This window comes from Neodiprion lecontei, chromosome 3 (genome assembly GCF_021901455.1).
Source record: "Neodiprion lecontei isolate iyNeoLeco1 chromosome 3, iyNeoLeco1.1, whole genome shotgun sequence".
NCBI lineage: Eukaryota > Metazoa > Arthropoda > Insecta > Hymenoptera > Diprionidae > Neodiprion > Neodiprion lecontei.
The window spans coordinates 17,061,841-17,088,989 of record NC_060262.1 but is presented as its reverse complement, the minus strand read 5'-3'; the positions used below and the strand labels follow the sequence as shown (position 1 = coordinate 17,088,989).

The 27,149-nt window shown below is 36.2% G+C and overlaps 1 protein-coding gene across 8 annotated transcripts in view; it reads right to left on the bottom strand.

Moving 5' to 3' along the window:
* The window catches only part of LOC107225141 (DNA-directed RNA polymerase, mitochondrial), a 105,394-nt gene that overhangs the window by 22,481 nt on the left and 55,764 nt on the right, over nucleotides 1-27,149 (bottom strand). For all 8 annotated transcript variants that reach the window (XR_006903303.1, XR_006903304.1, XR_006903301.1 and 5 more), the window contains 8 exons: nucleotides 10,741-11,016; nucleotides 10,261-10,596; nucleotides 9,995-10,165; nucleotides 9,697-9,822; nucleotides 9,432-9,632; nucleotides 8,637-8,912; nucleotides 1,030-1,275; nucleotides 791-950 (listed from right to left, as the gene is read on the bottom strand). Coding sequence is in view for 4 of the 8 variants with exons in the window: in XM_046734024.1 (XP_046589980.1) it covers nucleotides 791-950; nucleotides 1,030-1,275; nucleotides 8,637-8,912; nucleotides 9,432-9,632; nucleotides 9,697-9,822; nucleotides 9,995-10,165; nucleotides 10,261-10,596; nucleotides 10,741-11,016 (1,792 nt within the window). In the remaining 4 variants the exon portion in view is untranslated. The remainder of the gene's footprint in view (nucleotides 1-790; nucleotides 951-1,029; nucleotides 1,276-8,636; nucleotides 8,913-9,431; nucleotides 9,633-9,696; nucleotides 9,823-9,994; nucleotides 10,166-10,260; nucleotides 10,597-10,740; nucleotides 11,017-27,149) is intronic.

The window sequence follows — 27,149 nt, the reverse complement described above, 5'->3', positions numbered from 1 at the left end:
CTTCTATTTCATATGCACTACGATACCTGTTCATTGCAAGTGGTAAATAAGTTTCAATTCTTGGAATTACTTAGGTAATTTAATAAGCCGAATTTTAATCGGAGGATGAGTCACTGTAATTTAATTAAGAATTAAAAAAGAACTAATTTAGTTAAGAAACAAAAATTAAAAACGGGTCAAATTTCATTTTTATAGTTTTTCTTTTATCGCCATTATATTCCTCGCAAAAAATTGCTTACGAAATAAATTTACCCTCCTACTAACACTAAGGCGTCACGTACCTGAAAACTTCAGTGCGCACGCTCCTTTTACAGGGCTTTAAAAGCAACCAAAATACCAGAAATGCTTCAGCTTACGGTCAAAGTGCGACGTGATCGTACCTCAAACACGTACCACAAAGTGGCTCTAGATCGTCATAACACCAAATAGTTTACTTTGTTTTCCTATTCTTAATTATCATACCCCATTGTTTTTGTTAAAAGCTTTGCTGCGTGTTCAATTGATAAATTTTGTCACGTTTCGATGGAATCGTGTCGATCAATTGTGGGTTACTCTTTACCCACGGACCCCGATAATCCGATATATGAAATTAAATTTTACTTAGTGATTCCAATGTTCTCGGTTCAAATTGTTTACTAAGATTTAAAATTACGTAATAAGTAGTTAAAGAGATAGGTATTTGCATCTTGCAAGGGTTGGTTGATTATTGTTACAACCACACGAGTCAGTTACCGTTACGGTTCTTCGTATTCAAATGTTATGTGCAAGTAGTAAAATATAATTGACGCACCTTTCAGTTGTCTAGCGATTTGTAGTCTGGCACCAAATCGTGTTACACCATACACAGTAGTCATGACAGTTTGTTTGATGACTTTTCTTTTAATTAACCCATCTAGAACTTGTGCTATTTTCACTCCATTTTCCGCATCTTTTTGTCTCTCTTTTTCAACCTAAGCAAATGTATAACTAATGAAAAATATCTTAGATTATTATTGTAGTAATTAAACTACAATCAATAAATATTATTACCAGGGCAGCAACGGAGCTGTAGACATCTTGAGGTTTCGGCCGTGGAACAAGGTTAACACTTTCAGCTCCTTGTTCATCTCTTCCAAGTGCTGCATAATGTTGCAATCCGTTACAACTGCCATCTTGATGTACGGGAAAGTGACTAATATATTCAGACGGCTTTGGCGACTTCACAGCATTTGCTATTTCAAAACAAGCAGCTAACGTTTGCCACGGCTCTTCAGATTCTTGCCACCACTTCTCACCCTAAGATGAAGTGATATTGTCAATATGAGTCTCAGATTATTATAAAATAAGTCAGGTATTCGAAGTGAAGTCAGTCACACTTGGATTCATTGGTCCATTCATATTCCATTGAATTGAACCTCACGAGAAACTAGCGTCATTACTTCTAAAAGAAGCCAGAGCTGCTAACGAAAATGAAAATCGACGACAGAACATCTTTTCGATTTGAAACAGATAAAAGAATACTTTACAGTCCAGGGTAGACTGTTGAACGGAAGTATTATAAATATACAGATTTTAGAAATAAAATCAATTATCGACTTTTGTGTCCACTGTATTATATCCATTACTTTGAACTTTGAATTTTTAACCTTAGATTTGAAATAAACGACCCAACAAACAGTTATCGCACGAGTACATAACTCACAGAAAATATTTTAATGTGGTGAGGGGGCCTTATGAAAACGGTATGAAAAAAGTGTTTTTTTGTTTTATTCAAGACATCAATAATAATATACAAAAACGTTGTGATTTGTTTTCTTTTTCGCAAAATAAAAAAAAAAAAGCTTGAAAGTTCAGCTGTCACATCGGAATACCCCTTTAAAGATAACTAATGGATCGTTTCGACTTAAAAAATGTTATGCACTGTTACATCCGGTGTACTGCAACACGTCTTTTCCATCTTTTGTAACCCCCTCTTACCTCTACTTGCCAACTCGTCTACATTCCTCGTAATAACGTCATAGTCTTTACCCTGTTGTATTACTTCTATTTAACCTCACGCCACCTGTAATCGCGCCTACTGCACTATTTCTATTTTCCAGTATTCTGGATTCTGCCACGTTTTTTACAATCATACTCTTTGTCCTAAGACCACTTGAATTTTAACTTTCATTACGTAGACTTCTAATACATCTTCCATCAAGTATACGTCTAATCCATTCCCAACAAGTCAACTTCCATTCCAACATTTATAACTAATTCCAATAAGCCATCATACACTCGAATATAATTTTCCTCGCGTCAATTTTTACTCTTTTCTACATTCCCTAACTCGAGAGCAGCGACGAGATCAAACTCAAAGCTATCCGAAATAACATCTTGGTTGAGTATAGAGACGCATTGACTTACTAAATTCTAATAATTTCTTACCCATTCAAAATTTTTTTACTTTGTTCTATTTTATATTTTTTGTAGCTAAACGTAACGCTTGCAGATTTGCCTGCCAATTACAGAAATTTTTTATACGGTAGTCTGCAGGAAGGTATAGAATACACACAATACATATATGAATTTTGTTTACAATTCAAGAATTTTGAAGCTCCTTCATAGGTGAATGCATTAAGCAGTTTATAACAGAAACTCGAATAGTTATTTTTAAATTCCAAGAACGACGTCCAAAACAGTGTTCCAAACAGGATTACGGGTACGATCGGTTACAGTGCAGAAACTATATGCGCATACTTTATGCGCGCGACACTTATCGCGCAAGTACAATTCAGCGACTTATAGAAATAGACTGTGCGGTTTTACGGGGCTGCTGAAGCCCAAACCAAAGGACAGAGATAGCTCTGGGACCGGCCCGCTCTATATTATACGATCGAATTAGTGTGGAGCAGATGCCAGGCGAGGAATGCGGTAAAGCAAGCGGGGAAGTATATTTTTATAAGTCTACGTGTTTCCCGCGCCAAGTCACCGATTAGAATGTGAGGGCCAGCCCCAGCAGTTGCCCTCTCTCTCTCTTATACCGTTTCATTGTCAGCTCGGTGCACAGACCGCGCAGTCTGTCACTATAGTATTTCGTATTTCTGCTTTAAAAATGTACTTATACTTTCACAATCAATTATTTATAATAACAATAAAAAAAATAATGAATAATAATAATAACAATAATAATTATGAATAATACTTAAAAATACATATGCTCACCCTGCTATATAACAATATAACGAAATAAAATTCTGGTAATCGAAAATAACTATAGCGCCCGCTTCCAAATCTGCGCGGATTTACCGGTCTTTTTCGTTGTCTGCTACGGTGTTCGGGTCAAGATATTTGTCTGCCTTTCGTATATAGAATTTGGATGACTTCCTGTAGAAGTTTATTTTTGTTCCAACCCTTATAGTATGACGTAAGTTGGATACATTTTCGCGCGTCTTTATTGTTGTCTGCCGCCATTTTTCCAGCGACCGAGGTGTCTGCCATTTTTACTATTCAACTCAAAATATCATTCCCTGCTACCACACAAAAAATTAGCGCTATGAAATGACGTTTTTCAATTGATTTTTTTAACCCTTTTGCGCCCCTCCCACCGCGTTTTCCAGTACTGGAGGCCAGGCAGACTTCCGAATCAATTATCAGCTATGTTAAGAGAGTACGACAAGATGGAAAATATTGTTTATAAAATGACGTAACTAAAAAGTTCACCCGCTCTCCGTCTACTATAAGGCTATGGTACAATTACAGCGCAGCTTTTATCCGCCCTGAATTATCACGCGCAATTCATATTCCGCGCAAAAGCAATTACAACATAAATCATACAACTTTGTCGATAGTTATACAAATTAGTGGATAATAAAATGCCTTGGTAAATTCAGCGAAAAAGAATCAATATATTATTATAACGCAAAATTTTAATCGGTATTGTGGCAGATTCCCCGCAGGTAACTGATCGCGATTTCGTTGTATCGCACCATAACAACTTTCAATCGTGCGGAAAAAGATCAAATTTTTTTTTTATACACTTCTTTACTGCGAACATGTACCAGACGAAGACCAGTAAGAATTTACTGTTGCTTCAACCCATCGCTAAATTTCCAAATTGTTGAATGCGCTGCACCTGGTAACCGATTGAACGTGTTGTTCCATGATTCCGTGAAATTATTTATCTTATGAAGATCGGCTTCGACAGTTTGATACTGAGTACCCTAACACGGTGCTGTTATTCCGGTTTTACTATGGCCGAAATAGTAATACCGGATTTAAAAATGCATGTAAATTTGTTATATCCGGGGTAATGCGCCATTTACACGCATTTTTAAATCTGACATTACTATGTCGACCACAGCAAAACCGGAATAACAGCGCCGTGTAAGCGTACTCACTGATTCCAGATGTTTGTAGGGTATAATGGCTGATGGTGTCACCCACTACCCATCGAGTGTCCAATCCACATGTTATCGATATAATAGTGGATGTCATACAACTCTTCGACATGTATAACGTAGAAATTAGAGTTTACTAATTCGATAACTTTCCGATAACGGCTGCATTGACATTACTACAGAAATTTGCAACAACGTTCTATGGTAATTCCGTTGTTTCACAAGCAACCTTTTTAATATTCTCCAATACTTTGCACGCAGCCGCATCAGCAGTGTTTAGAAGTTGATTCTGAGTGCTCTATGAGTGATGATGCTATAGTTAAGGAGCTGGCTGCCAAATTTTCTAAATGATTTGTTCGTCTGGCAGACATTATTAATGTCAATTTTTGTACCATGAGAAACATTGAGGACCGCGTTTGCCACCTTGACAGGCCTGCGTTGTCAATTGACAGGGCTTAAAAAATTTGAAAAAAAAAAGGTTTGCTAAATCATTTGTTCGTGTCTGCCTCTTGGACTGATGGTCAGAATCATCCTGAAAACGATCAAAATCCAGAGGCAGACATCCAGACCTCTGACTTTCGTAGTAGTAAATTTTTGAAGTTTTTTTTATGATTTAAAAAAGTGTATATGAAATTGTTACGGGGTAGAATGCGTAGGCTCCGATGAGCGGTAATCGGAGCTTACTCCACGCCCAGCCAAGGTGTTTTTTGCCTATTATAGGGTCCGTTCACGTGGACTATGCACTCGCGTGCTACTACTCCCAATGCAAGAAGTGAATGGAATAGAACGGGATCGGTATTAAGGGAAGGTAAACGATTTAAAGTATCTGATTGTTTATTAGTAGTCAATGCAACGGAGTCGGTCGAGGGAAAAAGGTATGGTTTTGGTTTAGAGGGAGAGGTGTCTTGCTTGAGTGCTAGGATGGATCTGCCGAGTTTAGCGGGATGTAGAAGGCAAGCTAGCCGCGAGTTACAGAAGAATCTGCTGACTCGCGGACGATAAGAGTAGACTACAGAGCGTAAGGTAACTAAGAGTGTGGGAAAGGAATATGAAGTCTGGAGGAGGTAACAAAATGTTCGCTCGGCAGACTTGAATTGTTCGATTAAAAACAATGTGAAGGGCCACAGAAAAATGGTCTGCCACCATGGTAGCGCGAGTTGTCAATTGACAGCGCTTTAAAAATGTAAAAAAAAGGTGTGCTGGATCATTTGTTCGTGTCTGCCTCTTGGACTGATGCTCAGAATCGTCCTCAAAACGTTGAAAATCCAGAGGCAGACATCCAGACCCCTGATTTTCCAAAGGCAGACCATTTGAATATAATTTTTTTTTTAACTCTACGCTCGCGCCAAGCCAGAAGTAAAAAATTCTGCGCCTACAAAATGTTAATGAAAATAATTAATGTTACATACAAGCAACTGATAGGAACAATTTTAAAAACGTATTTCAAATATTCGGGTTCTAAATCTGTTACCTGCCGTCCCGCAGGTATAAAATGAACTGTATAGTTTGTCTTTCTTTCTTAGAGAGAAGAAAGTGAGAACGTTATAACTCCGTAGAGAGTTAGGGCGTACCTATACATTATAGATATATGTGTAGGTATACACCTATACATATATAATAAATTTTTGAATAATTATTTGTTTAAACAATTTCTTAATTACTTTTCGGCAATATTATTATTGATGATTGTTGTTCATAGCATGCCGAATGTTTTAGATTTTTATTAAGTAACAAAGTACAAAAAGTCTGATCGTATACAATTTTTGGCTGGGACGATCCATGACATACATCCTTAAATTTATTTGTGTCTTCTGTTGTGTTACTTCTGACGTTGTAATAAACTGTTTTTTTTTCTTCTTTTTATTGGATCCAATAAAAAACACTGAATAATATAATAATACTAAAACTATTAATACCAACAATAAATAGCCGTAATACCCACTTTCCCTTGATTCTGCGTGAACTTCAAAAAATGGTACACCTCAAAATCAGTAACCAAAATGTCTGCCAACTTTTTTTTTGTATTCGGGTAGTCCTATTGAATCGAATGGACGCAACTAGAACGACGAACAAATGATTTAGTAGACCTTTTTTTTTACATTTTTACAAGTACGTCCCGTGATAATGCAGGGCCCTGCATGTCTGCCTCTGGATTTTCAACGTTTTGAGGATGATTCTGACCATCAGTCCTAGAGGCAGACACGAACACATGATTTAGTACCCTTTTTTTACATTTTTGAAGCGCTGTAACTCAAAAACGCAGGGACGTAGGACCTTAATTAACTGGACCAAATCGATTTGTATTGATCTGAACTTTCATCCCTATCGATATGAAAAACAAACAAATCATTTACTAAAATGGCAGCCAGCTCCTTGACTACTAAGTTTGCTTCTGCCGGCGCACGAATACACATCATATTTAATGCACTGACATACCGTTTACCTTCGTATTCTTTGTCTCGACGATACAGATATCCTTCGAAACTGGTTAAAATGTTGCCAAAGGCATTGCGGTGTATTGATCAGACACTTCCGTATTCAAGTGCTTGTCTTCGAACGTATCCGAGTGAACAATTTCATGACAATATGAGATTATACATGATTAAGAACATACGAAAACAACATATATGTCGTAGATACATGTTTGAAATTTACGTTGACCAATGAGTTTGAGAATTTCAATCAACGGGAAAAGTTGCGCGATTTATAATTATTTAGCAACAGTAAATATTTTTGTATATTCATTGAAATTGTATTGTGAGTACGAATTGTAAAACTATAATCTTATTATTGAGTTTTTGGTGACCGTATTATCTATCATGCTCGTGTGAACTGTACAATGCATTAATAATCAAATGAAGTACATAGTTTGGTGTAGTAGGTAGGTCGTCCGACTAGTAATCCGAAAGTTGCGAGCAAACAACGGGGTTTGAGCCCCGGTTAGGAAAAAATAATGCGATAGGTTTTCTAATCGATCTAAAATGCGCTTTCATCGATTGTAAGGAATGATAAGTTATTAAGATGTTGTCTGTGCTCACAAAAAATTAATAACCAATTATACACCCGTTCCACATCTATTTTTTCCTCATCCATTAAATTTGCAATCCATAATTGTAAAAATAATACCCAGATTTATTGAAATTACGGCACTAATACTAGTAAGTTTGCGGTAATGTTACAGTCAATTCAAAAAATTAGTTTTCGAAGAATACTTGAAAAAAGTAGAGTAAATTTACTCTTCCATAAGAGGATAAAACTTCCATTACAATTTTAGCACATTTCCATCAAACATTTTTAACAGTGTAGATTGTAGGTAATTGCTGTTGCGTGGTTGAATTTTGCGCGTTAAACCGACTTGCGCGGTGATGGCTGCAGCTCGGAAACCGTTTTCGCGATCGCGTCATCACGCTAAAAATGAATATTATACGCTCGGTAAATTTTTGCACGATAAAAGTTGGTCCCCAGAAATACCGCATTTATTATCTCTCAGCCCGAATCAGGAGGTGGCTAAATTATCATTCAGTTTTTAAATACTATTTCTAAACCTGACCAAATCTTAAGATTACTTCAAGCACTCTCTCAATAGTGCCGCTACGGTATAAAAGGAGAAGCGGTTTTCCGCTAATTGGAGGACCCGCGAGCGTGCGAGATATTGCATTTTATGCGCCGCACCATTAAGAGTTACGCTTGACAGAAAAAATTGGTCTAGGGAGGGGTGGGGGACCGCAACCAAGTATGAAAGTAGAGAAGTGGTACTGTTGAGGGAGTGCACTGTACCTATGCATTTTACAAGGTTCATATTTGTTCTCACCAAACATAAACGCATGGCAGGGAAAATTGATGTTTCGAATAACAACAGCTCTGACAAACCAAAATACTGGGTTTGAAACTTCTCAAAACCAAAACTCGAAACGTTTCGGAAATTCAAAAGTGCAACTGTCACAAATACGCAACTTCCAAAATAGAATCTTGAATTGTCTAAACCCTAACTAACAGCTCTACTGTACCACAAAATTATAAAAATACCTTCATATTAAAGCTACTAAATACAGGCTGGCTATTTCAGAATTTGACTTTTCGAGACTAAGTGATATCAGAGCTAAATTTTTCGAAAATTTGCACATTTGGGATTTCGCACCTTCAGGGCTTGGGGGGTCGGTGTTTCAGAGAACTGACGTTTGGGAACGTCGCTATTAGTTAATTCAAACTTTATTTTATAGAACTTGAATCTCACCACTGCTGGTCTAAAATTTTTTATAGGAAATTAAAATAGCTTACCGTAAACGGGTTTTCTGCACTGTCTAAGATTTTTGGTAACAGCTCATTTGCATATTTCAGTCGCTCGTCGTTAGATTCTCTTTTCTTAAGTCCTGTTATGTTGATAATATGGATCTTTAGCCAATCAAGCCCATCTGGACCTAAGGGTTTTCCTAAAGCAAAGACCATCAAGGAACGTGCCAAGTCAGAACCCAAATGATTCAGATGTGGAGGGACTGGATATACACGTCCTCTGAAATCTAAACTGTGTGGTAACCAAAATACTTGGCCCCTGAACTGCAACAGAGTAAAACGTTCAAATTTAAGTGAACAATAAGTAGTAATGCAGCACATAGCAAATGTGTTGCGCATTTTTCTCCAGGATTGATCACATTATCAAACAAAACAGTCCAGTTTCGAATATACATTTATTCAACTTTTTTTTATTTAGAGGAAGTGCAATTCCTATAGTTTGCCTGATATGGTGTGTATTTTTTTCAGATAGTAGCACTAATTCGAACTAAAACTTCGTAGTTACAGATTTTTTGTTAACATTATCACTCTTGCAATAAAATATATAGTGAGCATGTGTCCGAAGCACATATATTTTAAATAAAGAAACTACCCTGTTGGCCTACTCAATTAGTTTTTGTTCAAGTCAATTACGTTTTTTTCTCAGTATGTGTTTTTAATGGCTATTTCAAATGACACCGTTTTCATTTAATTCTCATTGCGCTATCCAAACTTTTTGGAATCTCCAGGGAAGGGGTGCTCCCCCCCCTGCCGATGCCCTTAAAAGAGAAAATAGTTTCTTACGTGATTAGCCAAGGACAGTTTGTAAAGAGTATCACACCAGAGAGAGTACATATCTGATCTTTTCTGCCTTTCCTTCAGTCGGGCTTTCGAAGCCTTGACTCGTTCTTCCTTTGATGCATTCGCATCAACCGTTACAGTTGGGACTACGGGAGACTGTGGTTCTGGAATATCTAATTTTTTTGATCCGCCATTCTGGAATACCTGGAAAAATTGGGCAATTGAATGCGAACGCGTTGAAACTGCAAATATATCAAAAAACGCTTACCTTCACAGCGATGTCCAAAACAGGTTGGTTTATTCTCCAGGGTATACTACCCAGTTGATTCAAACAATCTAGAACAGGGTATATCTGCTGTTGTGGTATACTTTGGAGTATTCGCCATTGCTGAACCTAAACTCAGAACCAATTATATTCCTTATTTTTATTACTTTATTTACAGTCCGAATGTCGCCTTGTCCATAGGACAAATACTATCATAATCGCATTTCTTAATGAAAGATGTTTAACAATTTTGTGCTCAAGATATAAAAAATTAAGTGGCCTGTGAAAATCTACAACTTACAGCTTGGTAAGGCAGTCTTATAATTTTTTGACCAGCTACCAAGTATCCTCCATGGTGGACAGTATGCCAGGGTACTGGTGGAATCACTGATGGTACATCTGTGGTATCAAAATCCAAGGTATCGAGCTGCGCTTGTTTGTATATTCGTGACAAGACTGGATGCGGTTTTATCTACAGTATTAAATGTTTTATTTATAAACATGATCAAGCTTCGTAGGATTCTCTGTACAACGTAAGTTATATGAATATTCAGTAGATTCACTTACCTCTTGCGTAATTACGTATCGAGTGTTTCTAAAGACAGTGTAAAACGCAGGCAAATATCTTTCAGTTTTACTTTTGTTTTTTATACAATTGACATCAATTTTGATATCCCTCAAAATGATGTCATACAAAAATCGACCGAGACTTCCAAAAACAGTTGATGGCCACTCTGTAATTTGTATGTCTGTGGTCGGGCCACTGTGTATTTCTTCATGGAGGAGATTTTGCCAGATAGATCGTGTATTCATTCCGTTGTATCCGTTTAAATACCGATCACAATATTTTCCGTATATTCGGAATATCTTTTTACTCACGCCGTATCTTGACTTCATTTCAATCTAATACGAGATTAATCACAAATTTAATTAGTGATTTATGCGTCAAAAATAATTTGATGCTACGCACTATTGATGAAAATTTTTAGTTGGAACAATACAACTTATACGTTGAAAGCACAAGCCAGGTAATAGGAATATCATTACCTCATATTTTCTAAATATATTGTGGCCAAGATTTCGAGTCAGCGTGTTTAAAGAAGGACTGAACATTTCGGAACCAGTAGCTAATCGTTTAATTTCTTTTGCAATAACATCAATGTAATGATGCTCATCCAAAACTTTTAGGTAGGGATATATATTTATTGGCCGTTGCAGACTTTCTCCTGTGGTGCATTGCTTTTTCAAAATATCCAGATCTCTTTGAAAGGATTCTGCAATGATACGTCTCCACATCTTCTCAGACTCCATGACTTTCTTTCTCTGTCCATAAAAATACAAAGAAATATTATATAAATTTTCATGGAAGTGATTGTTACAGGAAGCTAGAATACCTTTAATTATAAAATTGAACTAGAATTATCGGATGTGCTACAGCTGAGATGAAAGCAGACCATTAAAAGGATTGTCTTCAACTCAATGTCCGAGATTTGATTTTTCATACCTGTTGGTAGTGTGCGAAGTGCCTGATTCACGCATTTCGACGCGCAGTGTACGAAGCGAAAATGGGGGTACGAAAATCCGCACAAAGAGCAGATCGAGGATAGGGGATCTCTACGTGACGAATATTGTTGCATCAAAAACTTTACACTTACACGGACCGAGCGTGAGTGCAACTAGCGCTACGAATGGTCAAATTTATCCCTATTGATGGGACTTACACGTCCGGTAGTTACTTATCGTAATTTAAAAAAAAAAAATCAAAAGTTTATGTATAAAAAATGCTTTCTCCCAGTGTAAGAAAAGTGAAGGTTAATTGTTGCGCTACCAGTTGTTATAATAGTCTCATAAATACCGAGTAAAAGGGCGATTCATAACGATTGATCACTTTCGTGCCATGGCGTAGCAACGGTAATTTATAATTTTGCTGAGCCATTGGATTGGACAGGGCAAAATGCCCATCGGTTGGGACAAATACGGTCGATTTGGCGCTGTCGTCAATTTCGCGCACAGTCTCTATACCGATCTTTCGAGTTTAGTCTTAGTAGTCAAGTTATTCTGTCCGAAAAAAGACAAAAAAATGTGAGTGAACAGAACAGGCTGATCGTTATATATTGTGTAGAGGGGGCTTAGAAAGATTCCCAAGATGTCCTGTGTGCTTTCTCCACCATATTGAAAAAAAGGTAAATTTTCTTTTTTTGCGATAACTCGATCCCCGTCGTGATACAATAATTTACACCGGATACTTTTTGGTTACTTTTTTACGCTCTACAATTAGGGCGTAAAATTGAGAGATTGAAACTTAGCATTCCATTTTTTCTCCTTTCTTGTGATACATATCGAAAAAATGTCTCTTATCAAATTTGTACAGCAAGCTAAGTTCTAAAATGTCATTTTTTTCTTGTAGATCAGTATTACCACTTTTAGCGTACTGCAAAGTCGGCAAGTTTTATACCTCGCACGATGATCTGAATCGCCGACCATTTCATGGCGACCACCTTCGGTAAATTTGTAACTTTAGCATGTCAATCTTCATGCAATTTTATGAGACACGTAGCCTTGCGTTTTGACGAAAAACGAATTCTTACTTCTGTTTCGTCATTTTGAAATTTGCAAATAAATTGTGTAAAAAATTCATGTCTTCAACTTGGCGCTATTTCGTCCCCAATCATCCAATGCAACGATTTTTTTTTTTTTTAATTTGCTGTATTTCATAAGTTTCAAGCTTGTTGCTAGTAAACTGTGATTCAGTGGAAATTCTCTGAAATGGAAGATAAAGACTGAATAAGTAAATTTTTCTTGAAATTGAGTTTTCCAAAAACGTCACCTTCGATCATCGCAAAAATTTCATGTGTTTTTCAGCACCCAAAAAGCAATCTTTCTGCCAAGTGGCAACATGCCATCTTCCCTATCACGTGAGTTCCAGCCTCGCGATGAAAAATGCAAATTTTTCACGTTTTAGCGTTATATCCGTAGCGTGCAAGCTGAAATCCTGTTACAGATGTTTTTGACTCATATAAGTCATAATTAATGTAGAAAGTAGTAAAGTAAAATAAATATCTTTTCATTCCACATTTTACATTTCAAATAATTTAAACGTATAAAATTACTATACTAAAAAGAAAAGATTGAACCATTCGTGGTTATTTCTTTTTCTCAATAATTTTATTAGTTTAATATTCAATTCGATTTATTTATTAAATTTTGCTCTCACAATGAAGTCAGTACACATGTTTAGGTGTTCTATTTAGTACAGGTGAATTCGGAGGTGGAGAAGATGTTTTACAATTATGACGTGTTCGCTTGTAGCCACTCGTTCGCAAATTTTGACCTTAATTCTAAAGCACGCACCATATACAGTGCTAGTTTGAGCAGCTCTTGTGTTGAGTCGTTGTAGTGAAGGTTTCGCCAAAAGTCGTTTTCACCCATTATTTCGCTTTTAACATAATAAAATTCCGGCCTTAGACTATTGCGGCAAGGGCAATACATTTCACTGTGACAAAACTCACAATCCGACGTTAGCGAAAATCTGTGAATCTTTTGATTGAAGATTACTCTTCTCATGGTACTGTTTATTAAACGTACTTGTGTGATCATCCTTGTTTTTAGTAAGAGTATTTTTTCATTCAGAAGTTTGAGTGGTATTTTTTAAGGATGATATCTTAATTCTAAATCATTTTTTGTATACTTTTAGGTATATGTTTTTCTTCGATATTATTTTTTACAAAAAAGTCATTAAGGGCCTAGCCGGGGTTTCATATGAAATATGCCCCTGAACCAATTTGGATTTGCTATACGCCACATTTTAAGGCTACCTCAAAAACTTGGTTCACCCAAACTTGAAACCTTTATCTTTATTATTATACTGGAAACTCCGAATAACGTGGATTTCAGTTTTTTCGCGATTCCCACACGATTTCGACTTTAAAAAATATGAAAAAAATTTCAGCTCTGGCGGATATCAATATAAACTCGAGAATTTTTTCGCGCCAAACTCAAGCTGTGAAAAATCTTTTCAGGTTTAAATTGTCGATCTGTTATTGAGTTTGAAAAATGACTAACCTCTTTTTCTCACAGTTTGCACATTGGGTCATTCTTCATTTTCTTCAATTTTTTCAGAATTTCGGAAAGGTGCGTCATTGTTAAAAAATTCAAAAACTGATTTTTCAATAGTTTTTGAGGGAAAAGTAACTTAATTTCAATTGAATCATCGGGGACATATTTCCGTGATCGAATAATTCCTCGACATAGTTGAAAATACTCCCTTATTTACTGAATGAGTGAACAAATTCGTTTCTGATTTTATAATATTGTAGATTTAATAATTTTTCATCTGTTTAAGAAGTACATCAAACGGATTCGAAATTATATAATATAAAAACTGTGTACAACATAATTTATTCAGTCTTCATCATTATCATCATTGATAACAGGATTGACCTGCTCGGTTTCGAAAATTCTACTCAATACCTTTGCAGGCCTTATAATTTTCGCGATATCGAGCATTAGATAAATAATAAATTGTTGCTGCTACGTGTGAACAACACCCAACGATACGACTCCCGTTTGCACATTCGCGATAATAGCGCTTCATGCTATCGTATCGATTTGAGTTGGGCACATAATCGATGTAGCATCGATAAGTTTTACTGTTTATGTGTCGCAATTTGACTTTGATTTTCAGTACATTGCCCTTTTCTTACATATTTTAAAATTACGAAAACAAGATGTTTTTTTTTATAAAAGTACAGTTGTCTACATTTGTTTATGTAAACTATGACCTACTCACTCTAGTGCATATTTTCACCGCTAGGTGCAATTTCTTAAGCCACGCTTCTGCCAGAGATCCCAATATCGCATAAAACCACACGAAACAATTAAGTCCCTGACGCCCACGCATAAACTGTTAATTGTCTTGAATATCAACCACCAGATAGCGCATCAAGAGAATTTATAAAATGAATAAACAAGTATGAAAATTTATAAAGCTTGATCTTTGTCAGTCGGTAGGAAAACTATCTTACCGGCGGGGCGGCATGGGCATAATCTAGATGGAACTCAAATCCTTTCAAATAAAAACAAATAATAAAAAAATAAACAGAATCGAATTTAATCCAGGAAGGTTCGCTTCGTGTAGCACTATAGAGCAATCATTGTCAAATAAGTCATCGGCAACGACTCCAAAGACTCCACATATTTAAGGATTTCCCTAAAAAATGACTGAAAATCGGGTTTTGATTTTTTTAACAATGGCGCACCTTTCCGAAAAATCTGAACAAATGATAGGAAAGCAAGTATGACGCCATCTACATACTGTGAAAAAAAGAAGTTAGTCACTCTGCAAACTCAGTAGATCGACAATTTAAACCTAAAATGATTTTTCACAGCTCGAGTTTGGCACGAAAAATTTCACGAGTACGTATATCGATATCCGCTAGATCTCAAATTTTTTTCATATTTTTCAAAGTACAAATGGCGTAGGAATCCCGAAAAAACCGAAATCCACGTTATTCTGAGTTTCCAGCATAATAATGAAGATAGAGGTTTTAATTCTTCTAGTCCGACCGTTGTTGTGTCAACTTCTCTAACGGTCATCTAAATTCAATGTCATGCCTTCCTTGCCATTAATTTTGCTCCATGATGTGTACTTGGGAGTTACGTATTACACTGTACAATGTAATAGTGTATTTTAAAATTTTATCCTACAAAACTGTTTCATCGGCATGTTCCACATCATGCTTTTTTATCCAAAAAATTCTTGCACCAGATTATCATATTAAAAAAAATGCGTTCTGAGGAGGGCCCCCACCTGGGCCGAAACGTTAACAAATTGACGTCTGTGTCATTGACCTTCATATCCAAGAAATAAATATTTATTCGTCATCATCGAGGTCAAGACAATCATATACATAGAGGTTTTAAATTTGGGCGACCAGGTTTTTGAGGTTGCTCTAAAATGTGGCGTATAGCAAATCCACATAGGTTCAAGCGTACATTTCATATGCAACCCCGGCTAGATCTTTTGGTTGACCCGATTTACTTGATGTTATTTTTGTTTTTATTTGCGATTTTTAGTAGGCGATCAAGGCAAATCTTTACATACTATGTTCGTTCATTTTATTGACTCTCTGAAACCAAGCTAGGCTGTTCCTCATTGCGTTCCACGAGATCGAGGTGGCGCTCGTTTCAATTCTAATCCCGTAATTAGAAGAGAAGTTTAGAAGGTGAAGTACTTTTGTATAACATGAGAATTGTATTCGGTCAATATCTTTCAAGTACCGAAGGTCCCAGATTTCCATCCCGTAAAGAAGACCGCTTGTCACTAGTGCTAGAAAGGTTTCGTGTTTCAGTTGTTCGATTTTACAAAGTTTATAATATTTAGTGCGCTTGACATGACGGCTCGAGTGCTACTAACTGTTTTTTCTTTATTTTTGAGTAACACGCCAGATGTAGAAAAAGTGAGCCCGAGATAACTGAAGTAATTAACAGTTTCTATCTCTTAGTCATCACAGTAGAAGTTACTTGCGCTTTAAACCGACCATTATGAGAAATGAGGGTTTTTGATTTACTAAAGTTTGTTACGAGGTTGTTTTCTCTGCAATACGCTTTCAAGATTCTAATCTTTTTCTTTAAGTCTGGGACTGAATCAGATAGCACGACGATATCGTCTGCGTAAGTCATGCAAAATATTTAATTAGCCTGATTGATTGATATACCGCGAGCACAGTTTTCGTAAAAGAATTTTTTTAAGTCACTTAGGAATAGGGAGAAAAATTGTGGGCTTAATATTTCACCTTGGAGAACTCCCTCCGTTACATCGAACCTTATCGACGTACCATTGGGAGTTCTGTTTGCCTGGTTGTATAAGCTTTGGAATATTCTAAAGAATTTCACACTCACTCCTATCTTGAACAGTTTCATCCATAACAGCTTGTGCTTGACCGAATCGTATGCTCTAATTTTGGCTACGAAAAAACAGAAGAATTTTTCGCTTGCCTGGCTTAGGCTTATTTGAATAATCGAGTTTACGGGGAAGACGTTGTCGATACAACATAGTCTTATGAAGATAGATTGTGCGCTCTGTTCTCCGAGCTGAACTCTGAAGACGTGACAAGACGGAGAGAACAATAGCTGCGGGAATTTTCTCTCACTGAAATCGATGAGTTTGCAGGGGAAACACATAGTTATACAAATATACCCTGCTTGCCTTATCGCTTTGGCCGCCTGGCTGCTGCTCCCTACCTTTTTGATCATTCAACATAAAGAGGACTCCGACAGAACTAGCTCTGTCTTTCGGTCTTGGCTTTTGGTAAATGGTAAGTACGGTGTTGCCGTCTGGTGGTAGAAATTGAAACTACTCAAATTGGGTCAGCTGTCACGAACAGCTTATGCATAATAAAAAAATACTGAACTTGTATTTAATTATTTAAACCTTATTAGGTATTATTTGCACTTATTATTGATTTTGTATTTTTTCTATTAAGTGAACAAATTCGATACCACGATGGAAAATACCGTAGATACTACGGGAGCGCGATTTTCTCCAAAAGAAAATAAAAGCAAAATGTTTTTCTGTGTTTATGGGTGCAGTAGTAAGTCTTGTAAAAACTCAGATGTTCGGTTTCATTATTTTCAAAAACAAAATAAAAATTTTATCAAGATTAAAAATGCTTTTGGAGTTGATGGAAAAATTGACTGTAGAAAAATATGGCAACGAGTTTTAAAAATAGACAAAGACATTACAGATTACATGCAAGTTTGTTCATTGCATTTTAAAAAGTCTGATTATTTTTTACCAGGTAATTATATTTATTTTCGGCTACATTATTTGATATTAATTTTTTTATTTCTTAAAATAAACTCAAAACATTATTTTGCTATGCAGATTTAGGTTCTAAAGGTAAAAGACGTTTTGAAACAAAATGCAGTACATTCTTGCAATTTGCGTCGTAATGATAAAAAAACAGAATGGATTGAAATTAAAAATAATGACAGAGAGGCAAGAAGATTATGAAGAGATAAAATATTTTCAACCAATCAACCTGCTTGTTTTACAAAATCGGATGCATCAACTAATTCAACTAATCTTAATTCGACTTATGAATCCGATGATCAGAGAAATCTTTGCCTGTTTTAGCTATCACTGTAGTTATTTCATGAGGGTTTCCTCGAGTTTTTGATGATTGCAAACAATAAGACAGTAATTCATAGTATTCATTATTTTCATTTAATATTCTTGTATAAATTAAATGATTAGAAGTAACGATTTGCTCTCCTTCAATAAAGTTCCGGCTTTTCGGTGTAGAACCCAAATGAACCAAAATTTCACACAACGACAAAAACATCGTACTTATTGTTCTTGTAAAAATATGCTGTAAATTTTTTTACATTATTCGACTCACTGAATTATAGGTCAGTGTATAAATGCATTTGTATCTTGATGGCTACTTCCTGACCACTGGTCCATCAACTGACCCGAATTCACTAGTTCAATCTTTCGCCACCAGTTGGCGTAGGTACAACTCCCAGTTACCATTAGCCGCCCCGCAAGACCGTACAGTCTATCTCTATAAGTCTATACTATACAAGTTCTTCCTTTGCGGAACACAGTGGGACGAAGTCCTGAAAAACCGGATCAACTTCTATTTTCAAATATAAAGTACCATTTTGCACCATTTTGTGCAACGACCCAATTTGAGGGTTTTAGGTCTATTTTTTTTAGTCTAGTCTATTAGCTTATGAAATTTACAAAATTCGGCTGCTCCCACCTGCTCCTTTGGCTGTAACGATTTTTGTTCGTAATTCGTGCACAGCTTGAGGGGGTACGCAGCATGTTACGGCAGGTTTTCAGTACGTACAATAGGAGACTAAAAACCAGCTCGGTTATTTTATATTCGCATTGTTTATAGTAAATGTTATTAATAATTTGTGTTCAAGGTTTCTTGAGAAGCAGCATATGTATTATTGTTTTATCTGTCAAAAATTATATGAATAAATATTACGGCCACGTGTTTTTGTGACCTTAATATTGGAGAACAAACTTACAAATAAAATGAAAATCGCTATAGAAAAGCGTAGTTTATCAAATGAGTTAGATAGTACTTTATTCACTATGGCTTACGTTAAATATTTGAAGTTTTCATATGAAAATCAGTTTTAAATTCTCTGTGGATTTGCTAGAAGGTCTAGTATGGAAGCGTTACTCTATATACGGAAAGAGGTTTCGAACATGGTGAAAGAACATTTGAAGAATGGATTGCCGCTTTATTGGAACATCTTGAGTTGCAAGTCGCGAGGAGAGTGGACGTTCGGTTTTTATATCGAACGATATAAAGCAATCCTTTTTAATGTTATTTAACACAATGAAAACAATGTAGCAATCGGTCTGTAGAGAAAAAAATAAGTTTTACAAGAAATATAAGTCGTGGCTTAATGTGCACGTGTCCTTTCCCGCACCTGCTACTTCTCAGAAGACATCGACCAATAAGAGTGATTGCCCTTCCAAGGAGTTTGAGTTACCAAGTGAGAGATGGAAACGGACGAGAACTGAAGCAGTCTGTGCAATGTTGACTACAAACGAGTCTCCATATGCTGTTCAATGAGCCTTCGCTCCTCCGGACAATTAAATACATCGAACGTTATGAAGAATGCAACACTGACGAGTCGAACAAGAGCTTCAAGTACCGAAAGGCTTTGGAAACAACATCCGAAGTTACATCATCCGCAGATGTTACACTTTTCTATTTAGTGGACCGTAAAATGTCAAAGAGTGACTATCGAGAACTGAGATCTCTGAGGCATTGGGCAGCATTACGAAAATTTCCGTGGCAAAAAGAAAAAATCTGTGTTATTCACCCCGTACGGCTATGAGTATTACAGAGAGCGAAGCAGAGGTTCAGCTACAGGCTTTACTGAACCAAATAGTTCAGCGTATTATAGTACTTCAACGTGAAATTAGTTCGAGTACAGCGGACGAAAATGTTAAGAAAATATCCCTTACATGTAAATGCGTCTGCGAAGGAAGCCCTGGACAAAGTGTATATAAAAAAAAGTTTCACGACGACAACAATCCGACTCAAGTGTGTTTTTCACTTTAGTCGTGCAATTACAACTCGTGTCTGTCGATGACAAATCGAATGCAAAAATTGTGATGTCGCAGAATCCTAGGTCTTCGTCTCCTCCATTCTGTAGACCGCTAAGATTACAGCTTTTGCACGAAAACATAGAATCGATTGTAAACGAAGAACGCTACATTAAAGATCAGATAAAGACACTTCTCCCTTGTGAAACAGTACTAAATTAGAACGGAATTTCAGTTGAAGATAAATTGGGTTAACGATGATCGATGGGAAACTTTGCACCGCAGTGACATCTTCGAGTTCTTCTTCTTCACTCTATGATGCTACTTATGTGGAGCTACATCTTAAGATTTTATTAAGATTGACGCTTTTATACAAAGAAAACTCAACGAGGCCAATTTCAGGTTTGGACTATATATGTTACATGGGTGAATACGGTTTTTCGAATTTCGTTTGCAATTGTCCTAGAAACTGAAAATTTAAAAATCGCAAGCACATACTAAAGAAGAAAAACGAATTGTACAAGAGACTAAGAGCATTATTAAAAAGGCCTTCCGTACCAAATTAGGACTAATCGTTGATTATTTGAAGCCTGGATTCGGCAGTACCAATGATAGCAATGTACAGCTCGGTGCTTTTTAGAAAATTTAACTGTGTTTGCCATGATAACGGGGGTCAAAGAAAATTTAATCAAACGATTTTACGTTATTCTGTAAGCTATTTCAAGCGGCCATGAGATGAATAATGACAAATTTTCAGAATATGCGGATGAAACTGCGCGACTATTTGCTGAACTATATCCGTGGTATTCTCAGTGCACAAAGTTCTAATTCATGGTGCATAAATAATAGATAATCCATTATTATCCATCGGCCAGCTATCCAAACATGTTCAAAAAACTAAAAACAAAGACATCAAAAGTATTCGAGAAAATTTATCACGAAAGTGTTCGAGATCCAAAGCAATAGAAGGTGTTTTCAACTGGCTCATGGTATAACATCTTATCCATACATTTCAAGTTTCCGTAAATTACCCGAGAAAAAACGCGCAGTTTATCTATAGTAGTTGTAGAATTGTTAATCTCAACGTTACGTCTTTCAGACTATAGATTCTTTTCCCACACTCTTACAATCACATCACCTCAGTGCTTTAGTTTGCATTAGCGGAATGCTTCCTACTTCTGCACTGCAGCTAGCCACTGCTTCGCATGCTTCCCCCCATATACGCACACACAAGTCATTCTTCATTCGGCCAACTTCTGAATTTACCTCTCTTCCCTTTTTCCTCCTTCACGTCTTCTCATTGCAGTTTCCATATCTTTGACAATGAATCAATTATACACTCAATCATTCAACTCCTTAATGCAAGTTCCTCACATTTTCTCTGATCCACGGATGCGGTCATCGATGGCCGCTCGTCGTGATCACTATTATAAACCTCGTAACACCAACGTCAATTACTACAAAAACTGATTCTGGTTTTGACGACGATTTGACGAGGAAATTGTATTGTATTAATTAATTTTATAATAATTGTAACTTTTGACTATGTTTTTGCTAAAAGAGAAATGCTTTTTTCGTTTGTGTATCTAAATTTTTTTCAAGTAGTGACGAATTGATTTCATATAATACACATGAATATCATCCCTCTGTTTCTCAACTTTAACCCTTTCAGTCATAGTGGGACCGCTACGGTCCCACCTTTTAAAAAATCACCTCAGAGCTCTGATATTGAACCAAGACCTCTGAAAATACGAATCTAGGGGTTTTTTGAGTCGCTGATCACGAATATGAGGTCAGATTTTGAAAATTCAAAATGGTGGATCCGCTATAGTCGATCCAATTGGGCAATGTGACAATAAAATTTTCAATCACGTAAAATCTTACTTTATCAGGAATATTCCTTCAAATATACATTAGAAATAAATATTTAAGTTAATTTGAAATAAAATTTCAGATAATTAAAATCCGTAGTTCCTTATCATTATCATTGATAGATATATGTACGTGCGTGCGTCATAATAGGGATATTGAAAAAAAAACAATAAAAAAACACAAAAAACAGAAAAAGAAACAAAAAACAAACAAAAAAGTGGAACTAGATGCTCTCCACGTCCTCGTCGTTAGTTCCGGGTAGGACTAAGAAAGAGACACGAATATAGACAAAGAAAGATAAGATGGCATTTGCCATCTTGGATTTAGAAATCATAAAGTTATGACTTCAGATTCGTGATCAGCCATTCGAAAATCCCCCAAATGACTAAATTCAGGCCAAAATATTGAGCAGAAAGATATAAGATATAAAATTTGACGTCCACCATATCGGATCCGCCATTTCGAGTTTTGAAAATCTAATGTCAGATTCGTAATCAGCGACCCCGAAAACCCCTGAGTACAAAGTTTTAGAAGAATTAATAAGTATTTGGAATTTCGCGTCCGCCATATTGGATCCGCCATTTTGAATTTTGAAAATCTAATGCCGGATTCGTAATTAGTGACCCCGAAAACCTCCGAGTACCAATTTTCATCGAAATCGGTGCAGATGAAAAATGCATGACTGAAAGGGTTAAGCCACATAACATTCGTCATTATCTTGGTAATAAGATTTTGGAAAATGTTGACCTTGAATTTGCAATCATTAACCTCAATAACACCCTTGTACCTATTATCTTTGAAATCTGACCTAATTCTTTCGGATATGTACACTACATTAGGTCTACCATTTTATTTGCAGTATTTTTGACCTCGGATTCGTTATCACCGACCTCGAAAGCCCCTGTAAACTAGACTTTGTTTGAATCGAAGTTCATTTGAGGTTTCCTCTCCTTTTTCAGGATTTCGTTCCATTTTGCGGAAGTCTGCTTGGACTTCTGATATTGCTTCGGTATTTTCGGCCCATTTCTCCAAACGGACCTGTATCTATTCTGAGTCTAAAGATCACTGCACCTACGAACGTTGATTGGAATGAGGCGAAACGATGTGTACGATACTTGAAGAAAACAGTGGACTACGAATTAAAATTGAGCAACGGGGATCAAAATTCTAAAGAACTGATCGGATTTGCGGATGCGAACTGCGCAGAAGACAGAGATGATCGCAAATCAAATAGTGGACACATCTTCAAATTCAACGGTGGAATCATCAGCTAGAATTGCAGAAAACAGAGTTGTGTGGCGTTATCATCCACAGAAGCTGAGTTCGTGGCACTAGCCGAAGCATGTCAGCAGGTAACTTGGATTTGCAGAATACTAACGGATTTTGGAGAGCCTCAAAAGAATCCGACAATTATAAACGAAGATAACCAAAGTTGCCTGAATAAAATAAAATCAGGTGACTATAAAAACAGAACGAAGCATATTGACGTAAAGTACTATTACGCAAAAGATGCTAAAGCCAAGAAATTTGTTGATTTTTAATTCTGCTGCACCGAAGAAAACGAAGCCGATATGTTGACAAAGCCGTTTGGACGAAACAGGATAAAGATGATATGCGAGAAGATCGGACTAGGAAACTGGAAGGCAGATGCGTCGTTGAGGGGGAATGTTAAATAAAAGTGTCAACGACACAATCATAAAGGCCAACACAGATTCACATACACATTCACTCTCGCATACAGACAACACATTTACACGGAACAAATACACAAGGTATACAATGTTTACCTCCTTCTTGATACTTAACTCTTGTGTATGAAAAGTTAGTCGTTACAGAATAAACGTACAAGACAGACGTACAGAATTTCTCTCACAATATATATAAACTGTTCTCTAATTTATTTAACCATTTCCTTTCCTAATAAAGTAATTCAGGCAACTGCAGATAATTTGCAACACGAAGATGATGATGGTGGTGGTATTTTTAAAAAAATCAATTGCCTCTGAAATTGACTTTTTTCAGTTTTTCTCCTCTATTTCGGAGAATTCCCACTGAATCACAGTGAATCCTAGAAACGAGCTTAAAGCTTATAAAATTCAGTAAATTTTTATAAAAAATCGTTGTAAATGCATGATTGAAAATGGCGACAGTTTGAGGCGAACATATATTTTTTATGCTCGGAAAAACACAACTTTCATGAAAATTTCAAAATGGCGAAACAAAGGTAAAAATTCGTTTTTCGTCAAAACGCATGAATAAGTGTCTCATGAAATCGCTTCAAGATTGAAATGCCAAAGTTACAAATCGATCGAAGGCGGTTACCATAGAAGGATTGGCGAATGCATATTGGGCTTTCAACGTCAGATCGACCTGACCAAAAGCCTGACCCTCTTCGAATTTTTTTAAACTCCGCGAAAACTTCTGTTACTTGTCGAGAGTGTTTGTGATTTTTTAAAGATTTTTATTCGACGAAGCTTAGACATCAGCATTCGGTATAATATGTGCGGAAATCGGAAACGTCCGAAGTGTAATTAAGTATTACTCGAAAACTATTGATAACCGAATGATAACGTCTGAGCATCGTCGAATAAAAATTTAAAAAAAAAATCACAAACACTCTCGACAAGTACCTAACAGAAACTTTTCATGAAGTTTAATAAGATTCGAAGAGGGTCAGGCTTTTGGTCAGGTCGATCTGACGTGGAAAGCCCCATATGCACTGGGCCAGAGGTATGTTGTAACAGGTTGAACGTTCTAGATAAAATTATTAAAATCTCATCTCTCTATCTAATAAAAAAGTTCTGAACAAATAAAAAAGAAGTAGCAACAGGTGAAAAAGATTATAATAACAATAGTATAAAAAATATTATAATAACAATAGTACAAAAAGATTATTATAACAATAGTATACGCATGAAGTTGGCGGTGGAGTGAGATGCCGAAAACAAAACAAAAAGCATCTAGCAAACAAAACTTCCTTTGACAGCTGCCATCGGCTGTTTATGACAGTCTTTGACAAACATCTTTATAGGTATCTGTTTCTGACACGCAAAAAATAAACATGCAAACGAGAATTATCAAGATGATTCCCAACGGGAATTGCCTTTTTCGCGCGCTGGCGTATTGTGTATACGACACTCAAGATCGACACCCAGAGGTGAGACTGAGTATGGTTTCAAATATATCATACTGGCAAACATGTCAGTAGAGGTAATGAAACAGAACTCAAGGAGAGTTATATCAGAGAAGAAATAGGTTTTTTCGGATCCTGTAAATCCTTGATTCGGTTAAGGACGTTGCCTATGCCTCGAAGAGCGCGCGCGAACAGAGACTCACGATTTTCCTTCTCATTTCCTCATTTTTGAAGATAATTAGGTTCTTAGGGGGTCATTTTGAAGGTAAAGGATAGATCTGTGTCGCCTCTTTTGCCGAATTTTCGATTTCGCTTTCAGATTTGCGTAAAACGTACTTGAAAGTACGTTATCTTTGAAGTGAGACACAGCGGACAGTGAATTTTTTTTCGAAATTCGGCGAAAGTGGCGACACAGATCTATTCTTTATCTTCAAAATGACTCCCTAAGAATCTAAGTATCTTCAAAAATGAGGAAATGAGAAGGAAAATCGTGAGTCTCTGTTTGCGCGCGCTCTTCGAGGCATAGGCAACGCCCTTAACCACTAAGTAAGGGCCTTCCCAGTTTCTTTGTAGTTTCGGACATCGTCCTTTCTGTCTTCGAGGTTGAAAGAGCCAGACAGAATCTCTGGGATTAAATTTCATATCCCTGGCTCGAATATCACAACGAGTTTATAATTGGTCTGAAGCCATAGAAATTCTACTTATAGCAAAGCTATGAATTTCTTCTACTATGGGGAAAATAATAACTATAGCAAAATAAGTCGCCAAATGCAATTGGGGATGCGTGGCATCGGGGATTTTGTACATGTGAGTGGATTCGTTTACGAAAACAATCTGAGCAGACCTGCATAGAGAGCCAATAGCAATATCGGGTTGATCGGAAACAACCGATCAACAGTTGCAGACCTGTCATCAAAACAGCATAAATAAATTCACCTGTCTAACAGACACTGTATAAGGAAATAGTGAGGCGCGTAGTGCCAAGGTGGGGTTGGCGCGCGAAGCGCGCAGGGACGAAGCCCCTAGTAGAATATAAATAAATAAAACAGTAAAATGATGAATCATGCGTATATTTACTATGCAAACGTATTACGTTTACTTGTTGAAGACGGATCATATGAATACAAGGCTAAATAAAATAAGATAATCTCTTTATTATCTATCGATCGACGAGTTAAGAATCCAAAGTAAGCCGTAATAACATCACGGCTGGATGTGGATGCGATCCTTGCTAGCCGCTCGTTATGATCACCATCATATATTGCTTTTTTTAATTCTCTAAATGCGAATTTATTTTGAAAATTTTTTGAAGTTATACTTCTTTAGGCGCGTTATGAAAAACTGATGAGAGTGAAATTTCAAGATGCGCGCGCATCACTGTAACACAAAATTAACAGGATGAAGTTGCCCACTCAACCGAATTCATTAAGTCTCGAAAAAAAGCTAATGTTGGTACGCTTGTCGCCTCTGATCACTGTTTTCATATTTATTTATAATATTTATCCACATGGTTTTAGTTTTTACAGTCACAACACGTGTTTTATTTTCATACAAGTGCGAATTATATACGTGGCAATAAAATATATTCAGTAGTGATTTAAATTGAATATTTGGATTAATATTATTTACTATTTGTGAATATTAGTGAAAAAATTGTGCTAAAATACTTTTTCAAGTGCTCCAATATAATTGAGGTTAGTTATCCGTATGTATTATTTATTGATATAAATTAAAATATCATTATTTAATATAATTAATACTAAATATTATTAAATTATCAATGTTGAGTATTTATTATTGGTTTTTTAATATTTACAAAATGAAGACATAAATTTAATAGAACATTTAATAAAAAGTTCGTGACAAAAATTTAATAGATTATTTAAATATAATGTAAGACATCCGTTATTTGTTTTATTGTTTTTTATTACATACTTCTTTTCTTTATCATTGTGTGACAGAAGATTTTGACATGTTGTGTATTTTTTAATGATGCCAAAGAAGTATAACTTCTCACGCGCGTACATAAGTACACGCACCCATTTTTTTTTTCAATAAATCTGAAAGTTTCAAACAAAATCTGAAGTAGAATTTATTTTCACAAAAATCTTAAAATTAGGTGTAAATTGTATTAAAAAAAAAAAAGAACAAAAATGTTGATTGAAAAATTCTGCTAGTAATAGGGTAGAAGATACCGCGACCTAGAGTATGAAAACAACGAAAAAATCTTTAAATTAGGTATAAATTTTTTTCAAAAAATTTTCATTCAGAGTATCGAAAGAGGAACAAGAATCTTGCTTAAATCGATTATTCCGGAGTGATACTTTAGGATGTAAGGCGACTCACAGAATTAATTACGCGACAAAAACC